This window comes from Geotrypetes seraphini, chromosome 1, assembly GCF_902459505.1.
Source record: "Geotrypetes seraphini chromosome 1, aGeoSer1.1, whole genome shotgun sequence".
In the NCBI taxonomy this organism is placed as follows: domain Eukaryota; kingdom Metazoa; phylum Chordata; class Amphibia; order Gymnophiona; family Dermophiidae; genus Geotrypetes; species Geotrypetes seraphini.
The window spans coordinates 489,397,803-489,418,556 of record NC_047084.1 but is presented as its reverse complement, the minus strand read 5'-3'; the positions used below and the strand labels follow the sequence as shown (position 1 = coordinate 489,418,556).

The following is a 20,754-nucleotide window of genomic DNA, read 5'->3' as shown; positions in this document are numbered from 1 at the left end:
TACCAACTTTAGTGACAAACCCCCTTTTCTACATTCTAGGTGTGATGTAGAATATAAAGTAGCCTTACTGAATGGCATGAGCCAACTGATTGAGTTCAGCATGCACCATAAATATGCCTAACTGCTGATTTAATCATGAGGTGTGGGAGGGGTTTCATAGGCTGTGCAGCTTCCTTAAAAGATGGAGGCCCTGGAATGGGGGAGGGGATGTGAGAGGTACAGAGGTGCATTGCCATACCCAGGAATGCACAAAGTTCACAGCTATGGCAACATCAGGTATATTATCCCATGGATTTACTAAATTGCAGTGTAGTAAATCCTGTGGTAAGGTGCTCATGCAAAAATGGCACAGTACGACAATGTTTTGTGACAGTTTCGCAAATACGCTCCTAAATGAGAAATCGGATAAGGATAAGACAGTGATCTCCAACGTGTGTCCCCCACCCCCACCCCGAAGTCCTCCATTACGGCCCTCAAACAGTAGGCCGACATGATCTTCAAATCCTGTACATTTCAATCTTGCCCACAATCTCAGGTGTTTCCTTTATGGAATTTGCTATTGTTGACAATCCAAAATAAAGTGAGTCTTTAAAAGATATTCTTGAAGTGTTATAGAATCAATAGTAGCACACTTCTCCCTCCGTATTCGCTGTGACAGGGGATTAACAGAACCGCAAATACAGAAAAACCACAAATAACTTTTTCATATGTTATTCGCTGTTTTCTATTAAAAACCATCGTGAATATGGTGAAACCGCGAATAACAGGGTGGGAGACCTGGCCTGTTCCTGAAGGAGAGGCAAAACACGGTGAAGAAAGTGCTGGGAATCAGCGATTTTCTCTTTAAATGCTTGGAATCAGCAATTTCTCTATGCAAGCTGACGTAATTTGGGAGGAGGAGCCAGCAAACTAAAAACCATGAATAATCGAAACCGCGATTACTGAAACTGCTAATACGGAGGGAGAAGTGTAGTAATTTTTAAATGTATAATACCCAATCTGAGTGTAAATGACACAGATAAAGTAAAAATCAAATAGCAAATAGAATAACACTTTCACATAAGCAAGGCAATAAGAAGGATGCGCTACTTTGACTACATTAAATTTTCACTGCACCACACAGAGCTTTGTATTTTCCCAGGGAAGGTTTTTTTATGCCTATGAGATTTTTGCCTGAACACCACTTTTGTGGCGGTGGGAGGGTTCTCTTCTGAGGCCTTTTTCTCCCCGTTGGGTTTATTTCTGGCTTGTGCTGTAGCTATGTTCCTTCTTATTGCCTTGCTTATGTGAAAGTGTAATTCTGTTTGTTAATTATTTAATATCCAATCTGAACAAGCAAGTCAAGACGGTTTACAAAATTAGTAGCATGTGTTAGGTAACCCTGAGAGCTTTCTTATATTTACACTGTAGCCAGTGCTCCCTCTAAGCGGGCGGGTGTTGTGAGCAAAATTTTTTTCGCTGTGCGCTACAAATATCGGGCGCCAGCAAGTTATGAGCCAACTCGCCCGATTCTCCTCTCGCCGCCCTGCCCGCCGTGCGCTGTGACGTGAAACTTGTGCGCTGGATGTAAATATTTTGTGCGCCAGCGCACGCCAGCGCAGCTTAGAGGGAACACTGAGTCTGTAGCCCCTTTACATGAAAAAGGTTGGAGCCCACTGGGCTAAGATATCCTTGACTCTTCTAGAGAATGACATGGGGACAAATTTGTCCCCGTCCAATCTCAATTTCCCATCCCATCCCCACACGTTCAGTCCCTGTCCTTGCCCCATTCCTGCAAGCTCTATCCTCCTATGCACAAGCCTTGGACACTTTAAAATCATAAATGTTTGAGGCTTGTGCAGTTAAGGCAGAGCTTGCAGAAACGGGACAGGGACAGAACTCGTGGGGATGGGACGAGGATATTGAGATCCTACAGGGACAGGGACAAATTTGTCTCCATGTCATTCTCTATAATTGAAACTATAGTTAAATTCTGATTTTGTTCAATTATTTGCTGTTGGGGATCCAGCTACACTGAAAAATCATAATGAGGGCAATTCTATTAGGGGTGCCAAGGATTAGGCACCAAAATGCAGCATGCTAAGTGCTAATTCTACAACATCTGGGCACCTAGATTCCATTGTAGAATACTAGTGTAAGTCGGCAACTACAAGTCTACATTTAGCCATGCCCACTCGTGCCATGTCAATAGCAGGCATAAATGTAGACACTAAATATGGGGTCTTAGTAAGTTATAGTATTGTGTAAGTTAAATGTGAAATTTTAGCCCCACCCAGACATGCCCCCACCCATGTGTACACCCCTTCCACTTACACGTTAATTGAGTTGCACTTCTATGTTAGAGAATACTCCTCAGCATGTAACCAACACTTACACAGGTAACTGTAACAATCACACATATGACTGCTAATATTCTGAAGCTTATGTGTGCAAAATGTGTGTGATTCTTTGAACAAACACTGACATCTTGCCTTTTATCAGATGTCATATACAGTTCAAACTTCTATTACTAACCTACAAGCGTGTTCATTCTGCAGCCCCTTAGTATCTTTCCTCTCTTGTCTCTCCATATACACCTCCCCGAGAACTCTTTTCCTCAGACAAATTGCTTTTATCTGTACCTTTCTTCTCCGCTTCCAATTCCAGACTTCACTCCTTTCAGCTCGCTGCCCTGTATGCCTGGAATAAACTATACAAGTCCATCCGCCACGCCACACCCCTTCCCTTGTTCAAAAGTAGGCTGAGACAGCCATTTTGAGACAGCCTTCAACTCATAACCCTACTCCCCCCCCTGCTCTCTGCTCACCACCCTAGCCATTAGTTTAACCATCCCCTCTAACTGTAACCACTATCCTGGCATTCTGTTTGTGTGTCTTAATGGTTTAGATTGTAAGCTCACTTGAGCAGGGACTTTTCCTTTGTGACTCTACAGTGCTGCATACATCTGGTAACGCTCTAGAAATAATAGTAGTAGTAGTAAGATGTCTGGTGCTAAAATTGCAAGCATGTAGGGAGGTCAGGAGCAAGGCAGAGCAGTGGCGTACCAAGAGGGGGCAGGAGTGTATATGACACTCCAAGGGGGTGCACAGCTAGCCACCCTCCACTGTTCTCCCTAGAGTGCAGCTTGCGGCTCGTTTACAGCAGGGGTGCCCAACCTGCTTCCCTTCCCTTCTCACCGCAGCCATCGGGGAACAGGCGGGCGCCGTGTTCTTTGATCTCCCTGCTTATCTTCCCTGCGGGGCCAACCAACTCTCATCACCCAACGTCAATTCTGACGTCGAGAGGACATTCTGGCTAGCCAATCGCTGCCTGGCTGCCCGGAACGTCCTTTCCGACATTAGAATTGAAGTTGGGTAGCGAGAGTTGGTCAGCCCCATGGGGAAGAGAAGTAGGGAGATCTCGGCCTGTTCCCGATGGTGGCAGTGGCAGCGGCAGCAGCCTATCCCCAGCAGCGGTAGCATGGGGGAGGGCAGGAAGGAAGAAAGAAAGGGGGGGACAGGGAGCCAGAAACAAAGAAAGGGGGCAAGGAGAAACAAAAAAAAAAATGGGGCACGGAATCAGAGAAAGACAGACATAGAAAAAGAAAGGGGGCATGGAGAGAGAAACAAAGAAGGGGGCAGGGTGAAACAAAGAAAAAGTTGGGGGAGGGAATGAGATCTGGAGGAGAGGAAGCATACAGGAGGCTGAAAGAAGGGAAGAAATATTGGATGCACAGTAAGAAGAATAAAGTGTCCGTTTTGAGAATTTATATATGCTGTCTATATTTTGCACTATGGCCCCCTTTTACTAAACCGCAATAGTGGTTTTTAGCACAGGGAGCCTAAGAGCGTTGAGAGCAGCATGAGGCATTCAGCGCAGCTCCCTGCGCTAAAAAACGCTATCGTGGTTTAGTAAAAAGGGAGGGGGTATATTTGTCTATTTTTGTATAGTTGTTACTGAGGTGACATTGCATAAAGTCATCTGCCTTGACTTTGAAAACCCACGGAATATAAATGATAATTAACATTTTTTCTGTGTACAGTGTGCTTTGTGTTTTTAAAATTTAATTGTTGGTAGATCATTTTGACTTGGCCACGAAGGTAAGGGGGAGGGAGGGCAGGGAGCTGCTGAAAGACATCTAGTAATCCTTGCAGGCTTGACTGTGCAGGGAATTAATTTTGTAAAATCGTGTTTTGTTATGTGACTGGCATTATTTAGATTTTAATTTCTATGAATGAATAGAATGAAAATGATATAAAATTACATGCTTGTTTTTATGTGCGTGCGCTGAAGGAAAGTGGAGAGAGAGTGGGCAGAGGACGCTGAAGGGAAATAGGGAAAAGAGAGTGGGGAAGAAGACACTGATTTATAAATTGACAATTGTACAGAATATTGTTTCTTTTTATACTTTAATATAATAAGTTCAATATAAAACAATTCAAGGCTTGTGTGGATGGATTCAGGTGGTTTGCGGGGATGGGGACCGAGCTTATGGGGATTAGTCCAATAAAATGGTATTTTCTTATTTCTCATTATTTGTTTTATTTTTATTTGTTAATTTGTAAAGTGGTGATTATTATATATCAGTTTTTTTCACATTTACATCTACTGTCTTTATATTTTGCACAGTATTAGAGGACATGTGTTACTGTTTTTGTTGTGTTGCATTGTATGCAGAGTCTGGTTTCTTGGCGGTTCAGTTTAACTTTTGTCTACATATTTCTATTTTTAGTTTGTGATTATTCCATATTGGACGAGGGTGTATCTATATTCTGTGTGTATGAAAAGAACATAGTTTTCCCTGCAGGATTAATTGACTGTGCGGGATCTGGCTTGTTTAGTTTTACAATGTATGTGTTGGTGTTCTAGTGCTCACTGCAGTGTTTAAGATGCTGCCTTTTCCTAGGTATACTCTTGTTGTGCAATATGTGGATTGTTACTAAAAATCATATTTTTCATATAGATGGGGGGTGTAAAAAAATGATGGGCCCCGGGTGTCACATATGCTAGGTACGCCACTGAGGCAGAGCTTCATAAGAGGAAAAGAGCCCCCACTAGCATATGCAGAATTATGCCTCCAACATTTAAAATGATCTACTGCTTTTCAAGACCCTGCTATGCCAAGGTTCAGAATTACTTCCTAGGTTAACAAGTGTTTTCATCGTCATGTTTCAAGCAACCTCTTGTCCAATAATAACCACAATAGATCATCATTGGTTAAACATAGGATTACCAGATGTCCGGATTTCCTTGGACATGTCCTCCTTTTCGAGGACATGTCCGGGCATCCAGATTGCTTTTCCAAAACCCAGCACTTTGTCCAGGTTTTGAAAAGCTTCTAGCAACAAGTGACGTCGGGACTGCATCTGCGCATGCGTGTGATGTCGCCACATCACACCAGCGCATGCACAGATGCCGTCCCAATGAGCAAACAGGTTGAGGGGGTGGGGCTGGGGCAGAATAGGGTGTGGCCAGGCAGAACGGGGCAGGCCTGTGGGGCAGGGCCTGGGGCTAGATTTTTGTTCCCAAAAATCTGGTAACCCTAGTTATAACAGTTCAAAACTTTAAGAGCATCAAGCTATCAACATTACAAGAAAGCAGTTAGACCTGGATTCTCTAAATCAGGGGTGTTCAACCTGCGGCCCCTTGAAGTATTTTGTGTGGCCCCGGTCGAGGGCGATGCAGTGTTTTCCTCTGCTACCCCCGGGTGTTTACCATCTTGCCAGCTCCCTCTTCTGTCTTGCTGCAGCGTTTGCGCATTTGTGTGGCCCCAGAAAGTTTTTTTTGACCAATGCAGCCCAGGAAAGCCAAAGATTGGACACCCCTTCTCTAAATAGTGCCAGCAGGTACCCAAACTCAGTAAAAAACACCATTGAAGCAAAGTTTTTAACTGAGTTTCAAGGCATCTACTGGTGCCTGAAAAATTGGCGCCAGAATCGCACCTCTGTAGGTGCTTTAGGCCACCTAACATCACTGCGGGCTTGGCTAATGCCGGATGTGGCATTGGGTGACCTAAAGTGCCTATGGAGGTGCGATTCATATCCTAGGCAGGCGCCGGAAATGTATGCCGGGAAAACTAGCCTACATTTCTGGCACCTACCTACATCCGACAATGGTGCCAGTTACAGAATCTGAGCTTAAATGAAACTCTTATAGGTGAAGTCAATGGGGTTTGGGTATAATTTGTTTCCATTGTACCTATTGCAGGCAACACAGTGGTTTTGGCTTCTAGTGCTACTTGCATTGTTCCCACTCTGATGTGTGCAATGAGGGATGTCACACCAACATGGAACAGAACCACCTGAAAATTTAATAAAAAAAACATTTCATTAGAAGAGGTGAGGATGTTCTTGTGAAAAACATCACTCTACACCTTATTTATTTTGTCCCCAAGTGTAGACGGCTGATCAAGGAATCAAGGGGGGTGGCTTATTTATTTACCACCAGGGGCTGCAGTAAGTGCAAAGGCAGATGCCACAGATGCACATATCGCACTATCTGGTGATGTATTAATGCAAGGCAGATACTGTGTATGCCCCCAGTATTTACTGCACAGGCCTTAATTTTTGTAGTTAACACGGCTCCCTAGTGCAGTCTACATTTTTAAAAGTATGTTAAAATGGATGTGTGCCAAGAAGTGCACAGCCCTAGAATTCACAGACAGCCAGAAAAATAGAAATCAATTGCACAGACTGGAGGGTTTAGGTGCACGTGTCGGCCAGACCAGCCGCTGCCCACATACTTAAACTACTGCATACTATCCCAATACGTCTTGTAAATGTAATTACTGTGGATGATTCTCAAGTGAGAATGGTCTAGATTCACTAACCTTCCTTTCCGAGTCCAATCTGTGGGCGATTGTAGGCAGGCCGTCGAATTCACTAAAGGCCAGCATGCAAATGGGGGCGATCAGAGGAACGCCCCCCATCGACCACACGGATCGCTAGTGAGCGATACTGAAGCATGCGCAGACCATCTATAGATGGTCTGAGTATGCTTATGGAGCTACGAGCTACTTTTTTTTTTTGCTTTTTTTTTTACTACTTCATGAGCCCATGGTTTTAACCCGCAACCCGCGGGTTAAAACCATGTGTCGCACTGTAGGGGAAGGGCAGGAGAGTCAGGGTGGCAAGACGAGATTTGGGGCACAGGGCGGCAAGTCGAGACAGAAAGCAGGGCGGCGAGAAAAGTTGGGGCTGAAAAAGGGCAGGAGAAGTCAGCAGAGAGCAGGAAAGGTCATGAGCGACTGGTCCCCACTAGTCACTTCTTTTTGGATCGGCCAGCCCAGTCAGTGTTCCTGGAAAAGTTTAGTGAATCGCGTCCCTTCCTACTTTGTTTGCCGTTTACCCTCATTTGCATGCGTGGATCGGAATCGGATCGGCCATGAGGTTAGTGAATCGGATCAGGGTTGTAAAGGGGTCGCAAGTCGGTTTGCTTAGTGAATCTATCCCAATGTACCTTCGCAGTCCAGTTCATCTGTGTCATTTTGCCAGCAGTAGATACGGTGTGTGTGAAAATCTGACCATCATCTGGAATCCATGGACCACATATTCCACCTTTCCCCTTTATCAAATAAAGCAGAATAGGTTTACACAAATAGGTCTTTCAAATATAAGTAAGAACTGGTAAAAACTGTTAGTAGAGAACATGCCATGGCTTTTATTCAGGATCTAATTACATTTTGTTAGAGTGATGTGCCACTACTTAGGGCTTAACTTGACTCTACAAAGTGCGTATACCCATTATAAAATCATGCTTAGTGCCAATACGCAATACATAACTTAGCCACAGGTATGTAGGCCAGCTAAAACTAGGCCTAAATACCAGCACCTAAGTTATGGGCACATCAGGCGTATGCTATAACTTTTTAGGAACAATCCCGATTCACTCCTGGTCACGCTCCCTTTTCAAATTCGTGTATACTTTTTACAGAATCATATTTTCTGAGTTGTGCATGTAACTTTTAATTAGTACCAATTAGTGCTAATTGCAAATATCGGTGCCAATTAAGTTGTGTGCGTACATTGCCTACGCACACAGCTTTAGGCATCATATATAGAATTTGGGGGTATGTGCATATGTGAACACACAGGCTCTGATTCTCTAAAAGATGTCTACAGTTAGGCACCTATCTAAATACCTGGTGGTCCAGTGAGGTGGGTCGTTGGGGACAGGAGCGCAGCCCCTTCATGGCAGCCTCGGAAATGCTGTGACCTCTTGCGGCATCTCTCAGTACTACTTGAAGTACCGTGAGCTACCACAAGACATTTTGGCAGCCATTTTGGAGGCTGCTGTGAAGGGGTGGGAGCAAGAGGGCCACAACTCTGCCCCCAGTGACCTCCCACCACCACCACCACACTGGACCACCAGGTATTTATGTAGGCCTGAGGAGTATCTTATAGAGGTGGGAGGAGAATTGGGGGCTTTAATAGGAGGAAATATTTTTTCACTCAGAGAATAGTTAAGCTCTGAAATGCATTGGCAGAGGATGTGGTAAGAGTGGTTAATGTAGCTGGTTTTAAAAAAGGTTTGGAGAAGTTCCTGAAGGAAAAATCCATAAATTGAGAGAAATCCATAAACATGAGAGAAGCCACTGCTTGCCCTGGATCAGTGACATGGGATGCTGCTACTATTTGGTTTTTACCAGGTACTTGTGACTTGGATTGGCCTCTGTGAAGACAAGATACTGGGCTAGATGGACCATTGGTCTGATCCAGTACAGCTATTCTTATGTTCTTATGTTTTTTTAATGTAAAAAAAATTACTTCTCTTATATAGGCCCCAATATTCAATCAAGGCCCAAGTAAACCCATGGCTCCTCCCTGGAACCGCCTTCTGGGGCCCTGACCAGCCCATTTTATGAGGCACTGGTCAGCCAATATGTCAGCCAATATTCAGCAGCACTGCCCAGCTTAGTGCCATGAATATTGGTGGTTAGCCACATATCAGTGATTTAAGTGGGCCAGAGCCTCACTGGCCTGCTTAAATTGCTCTGAATATTGGGCCCTATATCTCTAATTTACTGTCTAAGCAGCCCTTTTACCAAAGTGCATTAAGTTTTGGGCTTAATACATTTTAATGCAAGATTGTAACACATGGCAAGCTCAGAGTTAAAGCCATATTAGGAAGGAGTATTCCCAGTAATTTTTATTGCAGGTCATGCGTTCCCATTAGCAGATAGTATCTGCTGAGAGTTAATGTGGGACAAACTTACTGTCTCCTATTTAGGAAACACTAAATGATCCTGCATTAACTCTATTTTAGCCAGTTAGGGGGTCATGCTATATAGGACTCTTTAAGTTAGGCACCCAACTGTAAGCAAGCAAACATGAGATAACAGTAGCCAAGCGCCAAAATGGGGATGAAATGTGTACTTAGATGCTATTCTTTACATAGCATAACACAATAGCAGATTTCTAGACTGCATAGCCATGAGTTCAATGCGGTTAACAAAAGATTATGCTATGAAAAAAAATGCAGGAATAATATAATATACAGAAATCGAATTGATCAGAAATTTAGAAAAAAAAAAAGTTTGCTGTATTCTTTAATTGGGAACCTAAATGTTCTCATGTCTACCTGTAAAGGGGCTGTCCCATGGGAGGGGTATGGACAGCTCATGGGTGTTCCCACTATTTTAGCACATTCTTTATAGCAGTGTCTCTCAAACTGTGTGCCACGGCACAGTGGTGTGCCCCAAAGAAATTCCGGGTGTGCCACTAGAGATTCCAGAATTTTATTTTTAAACACTCCCTTCATAAGTATGCACTAGAATAGATGGCATGTATGTTGCGTGTTATGACCATCTGTGTACGTAAGGATACAACCGCCCAGACAAGCATCATTCTTTGACGTGATTGATCCTCGAAAACTAATGGTAAGCAATTGTAGTTTTTATGCAGTAGTTATCCTAACTTGAACAACAATCATGGCTTTGTTACTGTGTGGATCTTCTTATCTTTGCGAGCTTGGATTTTCAGCTCTGACAGAAATTAAATCGAAAAAAGAACGACTGCAAATGATGGATGATGAAATACATGTTTGCTTGTCATCTATTGATGCACTATTGGGCTCTGGCCTGATTCCCCAGCATTACCAGTACAATTGTTAGCAGTTTACCTGCATTGGCCTGCCTCCAGCTGGATCAAAGATATCAAATGGTAACATTCCAAATCAAACTTGGCCTACCTGACTAGTGGTTCCAGTTCATACACAGGTGGTAGAGGCATCACTGCTTCCCTCTGGGGCCTCCTTAACCTAGTTATTCCCTGAACTTTTATACTTCCTAGTTCCTGTTCTCCTGGTGCCACCTATCCCGTGTCACTTCCCTGTTGGGAAGAGGACTATTGATCTTAAGGTAGTTCTGACAATATGAGAGAGTATCCTTAAGAGGAAGAGGCAATATCCTAAAGACTCCCTAACAGCGCAGTATAGAATACTGGCTGAATGCCCAAATTTTAGGTGCCTAAATTTGAGCACCCTTTGTTGAACTAATTCCTTATCATGCAGTAAGTGAAATGTTAGCACTTATACACCAAGTTACTATGCATTATTGAATTTTTCTGTCAGGAGATGTGCCATGGGTGAAGAATAGTAAATGACAGCAGATAAAAATCTGAACGGTTCATCCAGTCTGCCCAATAATCACACACATTATATACTAATGGTTAAATTGTCTTTTTTATTTTAATATTTCTGGGCCATAGACCATAAAAGTCTGCCTGGTACCGTCTTTAGGTTCTCACTACTTGAGTTGATGTCGAAGCTCACTGAAGTCTATCCTAACATGATGACAGATAAAGGCCAAATGGCCCATCCAATCTGCCCATCTACAGCAAACATTAACTCTTCCTTTCTCTAAGAGATCCCATGTGCCTATCCTACACCTTCATGAATTCAGGCACAGTCGCTGTCTCCACCACCTCTGCCGGGAGACTGTTCCACCCTTTCTGTAAAACAGTATTTCCTTAGCTTACGCTAAGGAAAAGTTTAGCTATCACCTCTTAACTTCATCCTATGCCCTCTCATTCCAGAGCTTCCTTTCAAATGAAAGAGACTCGACTCATGCGCATTTACGCCACGTAGGTATTTAATACGCATGAGTCCTGTTGTTTGTGGGATACAGACCATAAAGTCTGCCAGCACTGTCCTCATATTCCAAATCACCGGAGCTTCCGTTGAAGCGCTCCCAAGCCCATCCTAAACCAAATCTCCACATACAAGCCACAGACTGCCCAGTTTGTTTTATACCGTTCACATGTTTTAACATGTAGTAATAGGCAAACTACTTGAAAACATATTAATGCGGCCTGTTTTGAGAATCGTACATGGGCATCTTATACAGAATCGCCTAACCACTCTGATAATCTAACCAGCATCAGTGTCACAGATGCCGTTTAGAGAATCATGTTGCCACTGAGCTGAGTGCGGCAAGGGAATATCCCTGCCACGATCAGCTGAGTGGCAGCAGCAGGGAACCCTTGAACCCCACTGCAAGTTGGCTGGCAAGGGGGACATCCCCTCTCTCTTGCCGCCATCCCTGAACTCTCCCACACTGTCCGCAGCAGGAAGGATGTCCAATCCCTCCTGCCACAAACCTCTAAAAACTTGATTTATTTATTTAAAATATATATGATCTGCTTAAGTCCAAAGCGGCTCACAATAAAAACATACATAAAATGAATGGGCAGACATCAGCTTCTGATAAGGCGAAACCAGGTTAAAAATCCACACATCTTCCCTTACAATTAAACTCTTCTTCAGAACTGATTCCGAAATTCTCAACCCAAAGGAATTTTTGATATCAATTAAACGCTTAAACAAGAAAGTATGTTTTAAGCAGTTTCTGAAAATGTAGAACATTTTTACAAGAGTCATATTACTCCAGAAACTCCATTCCATAATATTGGGCCTATTACCAAAAAAACAGGACTTCTTGATAATAGCATATTTCACTACTCCCCTTTTACATACATCCAATAACAGTGAGTGAAATGTTGAGGGGACTACCTTGAAAACGCCGAAGGGCGAAACATGTTGTGAAAGACATGTCCGTACCCAATGCTGTGTAAAAGAACAAATAAGATAAGTGGTTTAAAATCATTTTGAATATTCAAGTATTGAAAGAAATTGTGTTAAGCTATTATAAAAAATTACTTTAAAAAATCGCATTAAAAAATATTAGCCGTGCTGAGGTGAGGTGCAGGTTGAAGAGTAAGGTGGGAAGTTCCGGACCCGGCCAGCTGTGCACCCCCTAGGGCGTGTGCCTGGGGCGGTCCGTCCCCCCAGCTCCACCCTTGGTACGCCACTGGATAATACCACCTTTTTTTCTTTGGCTTACATGTACAGCATAGGCTGCTTTGCTGAGATGGCAGATTACATGCTCAGAACATGAGGGGACTCACCATAAAGGCCAGAGGACAGGAGTGGATGTTAGCGTGATGGACGCAGCAGTTCTCACCATTAGCATCTTTCCAGTTGGAAGGACACTCGTGTTGCTCACAGAATGTCTTGGCTGCGGCAGCATTGCTAAACCAAGCACAGCAGGAAAAAAAGGAAGTATTTCAATAACTATTTTCAGTGTTGTATAGTAACTAAGGGGTCCTTTTTAAAGGTGCACTAACCAATTTAGTATACGCTAAATGCTAAGGTATCTATTATATCCTATGGACATCTTGGTGGCAAGTCAAATGCGCACAAGACAAATGCGCGCAGACAATACCGTGCAACACAATTGCGTGACAGCACAATTACAAGCAAAAATGCACACAACACAAATGCGCGCCAAACAATCATGCGCACGATAACTGAATGTGACACAATTGCACGCAACACAATCACACGTAGGATAAATGAGTGTGAGACATCGCGCAGAACAACACAGCGAGAGACAATCGCGTGCAATATAAATGTTCTCTATGCCGCAGAAATCTACGCATGACGTACACACGTCGTACGTACGTCGTGTGACACAATGACAGGCAAGATAAATGTTATAAATAAAATCACTAAATGAACAACATGAACAGTTTGAAATATCTATTATGTCATGTAGCTATTATCATGCAAATGTATTGAGCAATGAGCTTCAACACATTTCAACCTTTATTCAATAAAATTCCCAAACAACTATCACATTGTTCAAGACAAAGGTATGTAAAGTAATGGGATGAGTCCAAATCATAGAACGGTGGTATCTTGCAGGGAAAAAAAACAAAACAAATAAATGAGTAAGGGTGGCAAACCTAAAAAGAAAGTACATAACAGAACTTACTGAATGTTACATACCTCTAATGGGTGGCCTGGTTGGTTGTATTAGTGTCAAAGTATCTGCATCTCATGCAGACGGGTTACAGGAGTACACTCATAATATTCATAATCGTAATCATGATCCAATCCTACTGCAGAGAGAACAGGTGACAACCCCACAGCGAATGAGACAGAAAGACCAGGAGGGGAGAGGGGGAGGGATGAAGTAGGTTAGCTTGGGGTCAGAGGAAGGGGCACTGGGGCCATAGGAAGGAGGCACTAGGGGCAAAGGACCACAATATAAACAAATAAATAAATGGAAACACAATACTCAATATAGACCTGCGCGCATGTGTCCACGCACATTTGTCTTGTGTGATATAGACCTGTGCGCATATCTCTTGCACTTTATTGCCCTGTGCCCAAATATCTGCATGCATTTGACTACACGCATTTGTCTTGCGCGCATTTGACTATGAATCGGACATCTTAGCATTTAGCGCGTGCTAAATCGGTTAGTGAACCTTAATAAAAGGACCCCCGAAGTAAATGTAACTAGGAACTGTACTCAAGTAAAAGTTTTGTTACTGGAATCAAGAACGGACGTATGAGCGAGTCGCGAGTCGCAGTGAGTTTTGAGAGTTTTCCTTTCTACCTTCACTTACTGCTGAAGCGCAACTCTAACCCGAATGGGGAAGATAAAGGGAGCCATCTGCCCTAACCCTCCGGCGCCTGGGACCCCGCAGCGCATGATTCAGCCAATGATTTTGAGCACTTTTACCCACTCAGCTATGGAGAACCTCCCTACCTCGGGGGTGAGCCCGGAGCTTTCCGGCAAACTCAGCGCAGGAGCTGCCTGGGCATTCCTGAGCCCGGAGCAGAGGTCAATCTCTCTCCAACCCGGAAATATTTTGGTGCAGGGAGGTGCAGGAGTTCAGCAGCCCGGTGTGGGAGGAATGGACTCCAGCAGAGGAGGGACACCAGCACTGGAGCCTCGGCAGGATGGTGTTGGAGATGTTGGCCAGCTAACCCCTGACACCATTGAAGGAGAGGTGAGAGGAGCTTCTGGTGGGAATAACATCAATTTTGGGGAGCTGAACCGACCTGAGAAAATTGATATGGAATTTAAATATCATGGATGCCAACCTTAAATTGAGTCTTTCAACTATCAAAACTGATTATGGGACTATCTATTCCAAGGTTGAGCAACAAGGAGTGCGACTAATTAACTTAAGTGAGAAATTGGAGAAACAATAAGAAAGTTTGAAGGAAGTGAAGACTGTCCAATTGGAAATGATTAAGGAAAGATCATTTATTTCTCATAAGTTGTAAAATTTTGAAAACTCACTCAGGAAAAATAACTTAAGATTTTTGAACTTTCCTAAATGTCCCGTCATCTCTCCAGTGGAGATGGCGAGAAAATACTTTTGAGAAGTCCTAGCCATCCCATTGGAAAATTTACTTTCAATTCTTAGAGCTTATTACTTGGATATTAGGAGACCTTGTAGGGGTGTTTCCTTATTTGCACCTGAAGGTTAGGCCTCTCTGACGTCATAAAGCCTGAACCATGCAAGAAGAGAAAGAAGAAAACATCTTTGCTGTTTATGATGCCTGATGCACTCTGGGTATGTACCAGAACTGTATTCTAGTCAAGGACATCGAGCTATGCCTACATGCTCAGCCTGTGTGAATCTTGGGGGAGGCATTGCTCCTGTACTGTTCTTATCTACCAAAGGCGCCTCTATTTCAGCCTGTGTGAGACTCTATACAAAAGGGCTATTCATCTAAGTTATGTTTCTGGATTGGTCCGGAGAGGTCATCTGAAGAACCAAGTGGAATGTGCCTAATTATTAATTTATTCTCTGTTGAGGTGTGAGGGAGCTTGCATCTTAACATTGGATTCTCTGCACCTCTTCTATAATAATTAAGACCTGAAAAGTTACCTCTTGTGACTCTGCCTGAGAGAGAAAACCGGACTTTTATACATCTGGATTCCATCACATAAAGGAAACCTTTGCTGCCAACCCAATTTACAGCTTTTCCAGTGGCTGATGGACTGTTCCTAATCAGAAGAATTTCTATATCTGCTAAGCAGAGGAAAGACACCGATTTCTTCTCCCCGATTTTGCTGAGGCCTGATCTATGTGGTGAGAATAAGGGATTCTTTTGTCTTTTCAGCTGGGTTAGAGAGAGAATTCTATTGTCTTTGGGACAAGGACATGAACTACCTGTGGTGATAAGTTATATTTTTAGTTGCTGCTAATCAGGAATTATTATTATAAGGAATTATTTAGAGTGTAAGAATTAGTTTTACTCATTTATCTAGCAAGTGTGGGGTGAGAACTATGTAATGAGATATATATATATATGTATTCAGAGACATTGTGAACAATATTTAGTTATTGCTGCTGGCTTATGAATTATATTTTTCTATTTTCATAATAAAATTCTTCATATAGCCTTGGTCTCTATTCTTAGTATAAACTGGCAAAATAACGAACCTTGGGTAAGGAGATTATGGTTTTCCCTAGCATCTAACTAAGACAGGCACGTATTTGTTTATGTAACTGATTAGTCTTCCATAAATCTTACTACAACCTCAAAGGGAGTCTACTTCTAAGGAAAAATCTAAAGATAATGTTGATCTGTCTTTATTTCTGGAAAGTTCCCTTGAGGTGGTTACGGATAGAACCACTCTCTTATTGACTCTGGCCTTGGAAAGTGATAGAAAATATGTTTTACGCCTATATTTCCGTCATTTAAATGATAAATTTTGGAGCTCAAAAGTTAGAATTTTTCCAGACCTAGCTTTGAAAACCCAGAGGCGCAGAAAGGAGTTCTTGGCCTTGCAGCAAAGAGCCCTGGGCCTTGGGGCTACTTTTTTGCTTAAATTTCCAGCAAAATGTTCTATTTCTTATCAAAATAAAAATTTCATTTTCTTTGAGCCCAAACAGTTATTAGATTTTTAGGGCAGCGATTCTGTAAGAAGGCGCCTAACACATGGCCACGCCCATGCTTAACATGCATAGCGCCTTTTTTTTTTTTTTTTGAAGGCCGCCTAAATTTTTAGAGGTGCCTTCTTACAGAATCGCGCTTTCTTGATAGGTGCCTGTTTCAATCAGTGCTGATTAAAAAGCCTAATTGAGCTTGTTATTCAATTTAGATAGGCGCCTATCTGATTGGGCACCTCCGAGATAAGTGCCTAACTTTAGGCACTGGTTATAGAATTTGGGCCTAAGTGACTTGCCCAGAAGCACAAGGAGCTGCAGTGGAAATCAATCCCAGTTCCCCTGATTTTTAGTCCACTGCACTAACCATTAAGCTACTTCTCCATTCCAAGGAGGATTTGAGGCAATCCCAGTGACACAGTCAGAATCTAGTCAGAGAAATGCGGTCACTTGTAGAGGTTGTCCTAAGAACCAGACAGCATCGTTCAGTCATTAGAACATAAGAACTTAAGAAATGGCTTCACCGGATCAGACCTTAGGTCCATCCAGTCCGGCGACCCGCACCCGCGGAGGCCAAGCTAGGTGTTCCCTGCTGAGAAACCTTGTTTACTCGTATCCCTCAATGTGATTTGCAAGAAGGTGTGCATCCAACTTGCCCTTGAATCCCGGAATGGTGGTCTCCATCACGACCTCCTCCGGGAGAGCGTTCCAAGCGTCCACCGCTCGCTGTGTGAAACAGAACTTCCTGATATTTGTCCTGGGCCTGGTGCCCCTCAGTTTCAGTCCATGACCTCTTGTCCGAGTCACATTTGACAATGTGAATAACGATGTTTCTTGCTCTATTTTGTCGAATCCTTTTAGTATTTTAAGTCTCTATCATGTCCCCTTGCAGTCTTCTCTTCTCGAGGGTGAACAATCCCAGGGATGAAGATACATGAAAACCTCTCCCACAGATGGTGCTGCAGTTATCCCCTACCTGAAACCCATGAATATTTTTTAAAATATCATTTAGCAGTTCTTTTCTGAAAGAAAGGTTTGTGTGTGTGTTTCAGTGGTACTGAGATAGCATAAGGGCAGCAGGAATGATGATGTTAGATATATTTTAAATATGCTGAGTGAATGATTAATGTCTCCATGTCTGTGCCTCTGGGACTGTGGCAGTGGGACCCTCTGTTTGCAGAAGTATTTTCAGTACAGTCGAGTAGCTTAAACGGTAGGAAAGAGAGCTAAGCTATTCCCTGTGCTATGCTTTCATATGGCGCTCAGAAGTCTCATACCAATATTATAATGATTCAATCTGTCACACAGAACGGTTGATGGCCTGCACGCCTCTTGATTCTGAAGGGGAAAAAAAAAGTGCACATCTTCCATATTTTTGAAAAGCACTATAAATTTTGATTTGGGCATCTGTCCATCTGTCTGTCAAGGAGCTGAACAGGTAATAGTGCTGAACAGCAGTGATGTATCCCCGCTGAGCTATGGAGAGGAACAAAATTGCATATATATACAATCATTCATCATAAAGACAACTTTCCAAAACCTTTTCTCTCACTTTCCAGTGTGCAGGAAATGTGCTCTATAGACTCCTTAGGGATTACAGGCCAGCTTTTGTATTTGAAATTCATTGGGGAAAAAAAAGATATCCAGTTTGGAAACATACAGTACCCTGGAGCTAACGTTATATAACATGTACATGAAGATGGGATGTTTTCGCTCACCATTTTTAATTTTAAAGTCAGCGGGAAAGAATTTCTAAGGAGAAAGTCCAGTACCTGTGAGAGAGGATTCCCTTCTGAATAGCGTAGCTGTAGAAGTCCTCAGAGGCGACAACAGTATAAGTTACATCAAAGAGCTTCCCGCTAATGGATTTTTCTGGAGGTCTGTGAACCCAGGCCATTTCCAGACCTAAGAAGGGGAGAGAAGGAAACACTGGCAGCACATCTTATTTACTTATCTATATCTGTGCATTGCCCCTCCCCCCCCTCCCCACAACCACCTTGTACAATACCATAGCGCAGGCTGCAATGGTAACAGCTCCGACGAGTGTTGGAGCTGTTACTGCCACAGCTGGCGCTAAAAACTGCATTATGGTTATGTAAAAATGGGAGGGGGGTTATTTGGTGATAGGGAACTGGGCATGTGCTAATATTTCTCTTGTAGAGTAACATAACATAAAAATTTGTATACCGCAACACCTTATAGCTCTATGCAGTTAACAAGATAAAGAGGACTGAATAATCATAGTGAAGTACAAAGCATTAATCTTACTGGAATTTTACAAATAAATACCCCCACCAACCACCATTTTTATGAAGTTACGTTAGGCTTTTTTATTGCTCCGATGCTTACAGAATTCCTATGAGCGTCAGAGTTAATACTGCCACGGCCAGCGATTTAAAAAAAAGCCTAACACAGCTTCATAAAAGAGAGCTTAAGTTTTCAATAATTTCCTAAAATGTTGGTAGAAAATAGAACTAGCTGTTAATGAATGAAAAACAATATCCCAGTTTGCAGTCTGAAATGACAATTGTTGAAAATATCTTTTATATAAGCGACCTTTTACAGATGGAAAAACAAATAAAGCAGAAGTTTGCAACAGACATCTTGGATTAGCAAATGTAAAATGGTCCACAAGACAATTAGGTGCAAGACTTTGTGATACCTTATAACAAATACATCCAAATTTAAAGAGCACTCTTGCCTCAACAGGAAGCCAGTGTAATCTTCGATAATAAGGTGTCACATGGTCTGTCTTCTTCAAATTAAAAAATTAAACGAACAGCTGTGTTTTGTATTATACATAATTAGGAGCCAGAAATGTCAGTTTTACCTGAGCATTTTTCAGCCTTCCTCTTCCCCTTTCCAACTCAGCTCATTTCTCCCTGCCCTCAAACTCTTCTTTCCTTCCCCCCCCCCAAACATAGCCTCTTTCTCTTCTTCCTAAATCTGTCCTTTCCCTCTCCTCTTTGTTGTGAAAGGAACACTAAGCAGCTTGTCCTCCTCCATCTCCCCTAGAATTGAACCACTTCCTTCCCCTCCCCAACCAACCCTCTCTCTTCCACTCCATGCAAAGGTTTTCACAGTTGTGAGAAATAGGCTTGTACTGAAAGAACAGCACATATGCGGCTATTGCTGCAAAAATCAAAGAGGTTCGATATAGAGGTCTGCATGGGAATGGGGATCGTGGGAATCCCGCGGGAATCCCCCCTAACCCACGGGACTCCCACGGGGATGGAAGGCTTTGGAAGCAGGGTTCGTCCATATAATATAATGGACACGTCAGCCTTAGTAAAAGAGGGGGTTTATAAGTTAATTACCTGAAAAGAAAACAAAAAAAGGGTTCCACCAAAGAGATTCCACAAGGAAAACAGCAGCGCAAACACAAAAGAAACTGTAGAATTGATGATCCTGTCAGAAGTAATTGCTGCTTTTTATAGGGACGGGCGGGGATGGAGGTAATTCATTGCGGGGATGGGTGGGGACAGAGAGGATTCTGACGGGGAGGGGTGGGAACAGAGAGGATCCTGACGGGGATGGGTGGGGACGGAGAGGATCCTGGTGGGGACGGAGAGGATCCTGGCGGGGACGGGTGGGGACAGAGAGGATCCTGGCGGGGACAGGTGGAGACTGAGAGGATCCTGACGGGGACAGGTGGGGACGGAGAGGATCCTGACGGGGACAGGTGGGGACGGAGAGGATTCTGGCGGGGATAGGCGGGGATGGGTGGGATTTCTGTCCCCGTGCAACTCTCTAGTTCGATATTCAGCCAGCAGCATTTTGCTGACCACTGACGGTGTTAAACCCAGAGATTCAATGCCTGTCTATGACCATGCACTAGAATTGAATTTCTGGGTTTGCAGAGCCAACTAACACATATAGGACTCACCTTTACGTGGTCAAATTTATGCGGTTTATCTGGCCAGTTAAGTGCTCCATATTGGCAGAGGCACTGAATATTCTGTCCCCAGCATGCCCCCAAAATGGCCAGTTTTCAGTCCATTATTAACTGGTTATTTCAGTGGCATTAAATGCTTGACCCTCCCCTCCCCTTTTACTAAACCGCGATAACGGTTATTAGCATAGGGAGCCGCGCTGAATGCTCCGCACTGCTCCCGACACTCATAGGAACTCTATGAGCAATGGGAGCAACGCGGAGCATTCCGCATAACTCCCTGAGCTAATAACCGCTATCGCGGTTTAGTAAAAAGGGGGGGGGGGAGGGTTAAGCATTTAATGCAACTGAAAATAACCAGTTAACAATGGACTGAAAACTGGCCATTTTGGGGGCATGCTGGGGACGTGACCAGGAGACATTTTATTTATTTATTTATTTCTATAGCGCAAAATCCAAAGTTCATGGCGATTCACAAGAGAAAATACATAATACAATCAAACAGACAATTACAGCAATGCAGTCAATGAAAGGATGATGATGGGGAACAATTCGTTCATAGAGGTAAATGCATGCATGGACATGCTGGGACTGAAATGGGACAAAGTGGCAGGTGTTACGACCGATGGGTGTCCAGATCTGACAGGGAAAAATGTTGGACGTTTGACGTGGATGCAAGATAAGGTG

General features: G+C 43.2%; 1 protein-coding gene across 1 annotated transcript in view; it reads right to left on the bottom strand.

Annotated features, from left to right (window-relative positions):
• The window catches only part of LOC117368913 (atrial natriuretic peptide receptor 1-like), a 164,766-nt gene that overhangs the window by 104,934 nt on the left and 39,078 nt on the right, over window positions 1-20,754 (bottom strand). The window contains 4 exon segments of the mRNA XM_033962688.1: window positions 6,178-6,280; window positions 7,438-7,542; window positions 12,384-12,549; window positions 17,948-18,080. Of these exon segments, the coding sequence (XP_033818579.1) occupies window positions 6,178-6,280; window positions 7,438-7,542; window positions 12,384-12,549; window positions 17,948-18,080 (507 nt within the window).